Here is a 2,187-nt window from a genome sequence, read left to right on the forward strand (position 1 = left end):
GGTGGAATGCTTCGTTGGATCTTTCGGCATTATATTGACAGTCACGAAGGTTCTGCCTGAATATGTATCACAGGGGTTTCCAGGTGCTCCTCACTGTACGTCACAGCCTGCACGGATTTCTTGGTTGTACCTGAAACAGCATCATTTTCTAAAACTTTACTTACCTTATCATTCATGGTATTTAACTGCATCTCTAAATTGTTTATCTTGGCTGTGATATCATCATTCTGTTTTTTCACGTCCCTGTTATACTTCTCGATTTCCTTGGGCAACTTTTCGAAAAGCCTTTTAAAGCCCTCGTGCCCTGAGCAAAGATGATTGTTAATTTCATTACTTACCAAGTTTTGTAATGTATTTTTACCGACATTGTATGTCTGAGTGTTTTTCACCGCCTCAAGCACACCACTCAAAAATCCCATCACCCCGTCACACAGCCTGTCCAGGTCCGAGTACACAATCCCCTGGCCAGTGTAGCCTTTGGAAGATGGATTGAAGCCGAGGAAGGTTTCGAGGCCGTCACAAAGGTTATTAAGGATGATAGTAGGGTTGTTATTTGAGGTATTTTTAAGGTTTTAAATTTTGTCAAATTTCTTGTCAAGCTCACTAGGCGGCACATGGTCAGGGCAGTGGCAAGAGGTGGAAGAGGGGAAGGGAAGGGTGACAAGGCACAAGTTATTATTGTGGTCTAAAGAGGTCACAGCGGTATTATGGCGAGGTAATTAAAGGGATGTAGAGTGGGTTAGGGAGCGATGTGGAGTGGTTTAAGGGGCGATGTAGAGTGGATAAAAGAGCGATGTAGAGTGGGTTAGGGAGCGATGTAGAGTGGGTTAGGGAGCGATGTAGAGTGGATAAAGGAGCGATGTGGAGTGGATTAAGGAGCGATGTAGAGTGGGTTAAGGGGCGATGTAGAGTGGACAAAGGGGCGATGTAGAGTGGGTTAAGGGGCGATGTAGAGTGGATTAGGGAGCGATGTAGAGTGAATGAAGGAGCGATGTAGAGTGGGTTAAGGGGCGATGTAGAGTGGATAAAGGAGCGATGTGGAGTGGATTAAGGAGCGATGTAGAGTGGGTTAAGGGGCGATGTAGAGTGGATAAAGGGGCGATGTAGAGTGGATAAAGGGGCGATGTAGAGTGGGTTAGGGAGCGATGTAGAGTGGATCAGGGAGCGATGTAGAGTGGATAAAGGAGCGATGTGGAGTGGGTAAAGGGGTGATGTAGAGTGGATAAGGGAGCGATGTAGAGTGGGTAAAGGGGTGATGTAGAGTGGATCAAGGAGCGATGTAAGGTGGCTTAAGGAGCGATGTGGAGTGGATAAAAGAGCGATGTAGCGTGGGTTAAGGGGCGATGTGGCGTGGGTTAAGGGGCGATGTAGAGTGGATAAAGGGGCGATGTAGAGTGGATAAGGGAGCGATGTAGAGTGGATAAAGGGGCGATGTAGAGTGGGTTAGGGAGCGATGTGGAGTGGGTAAAGGGGCGATGTAGAGTGGAGAAGGGAGCGATGTAGAGTGGATTAGGGAGCGATGAAGAGTGGGTAAAGGAGCGATGTGGAGTGGGTTAAGGAGCGATGAAGAGTGGATGATAATCACTACTCTGGTCACCATGTCATCGCTGCTGTGACCATGTCATCGCTGCCGTGACCATGTCATCGCTGCCGTAACCATGTCACCGCTGCCGTCACCATGTCATCGCTGCCGTGACCATGTCATCGCTGCCGTGACCACTAACTTGGTCATGGCATTGGTCATGGCATTGGTCAGCACATTTGTCAACACGTTGATCAACACTTTGGTCAGCACATTGGTCAACACGTTGGTCAGCATATTGGTCACCACGTTGGTCATGGCATTGGTCATCAACGCAATCATTACTCTGTCTAGAACATTAGATGTCAGCTGGCAGTTGCGTGATCAGTGGGATTTCATTACGATGTTTGCGCTGACAAATTGCTGAGCTCAGCTGTAAAACGCGATGCAGAAGGGTATCTTGCGTACGAGGAAATCGCGGATGTTGCGGCCCACCGGAAAGCGGAAGATGCACAGGTCGAGCAGGATGATGGCGACGATGATGGCAACGATGACGGCGGCGATGACGGAGTAGGGAGGGGGGGAAGGTGGAGTAATGTTTTCATCTTGGTCCGAGCTTCGAGATTCCTCGATTGCTCTTCGGTGGGCCTGAGATGCTCTTGCCT

General features: G+C 49.0%; 1 protein-coding gene across 1 annotated transcript; it reads right to left on the minus strand.

Annotated features, from left to right (window-relative positions):
* Positions 1-41: 41 nt before the first annotated feature.
* BBBOND_0002050 (hypothetical protein, conserved) lies at positions 42-419 on the minus strand (the record flags this gene model as incomplete). The annotated part of the gene is made up of 1 exon (XM_012915045.1): positions 42-419. One exon carries the CDS (start codon positions 417-419, stop codon positions 42-44), a length of 378 nt encoding a protein of 125 aa, XP_012770499.1.
* Between the last annotated feature and the right edge of the window lie 1,768 nt (positions 420-2,187).

Source organism: Babesia bigemina, scaffold Bbigscaff_63371 (genome assembly GCF_000981445.1).
Source record: "Babesia bigemina genome assembly Bbig001, scaffold Bbigscaff_63371".
In the NCBI taxonomy this organism is placed as follows: Eukaryota; Apicomplexa; class Aconoidasida; order Piroplasmida; family Babesiidae; genus Babesia; species Babesia bigemina.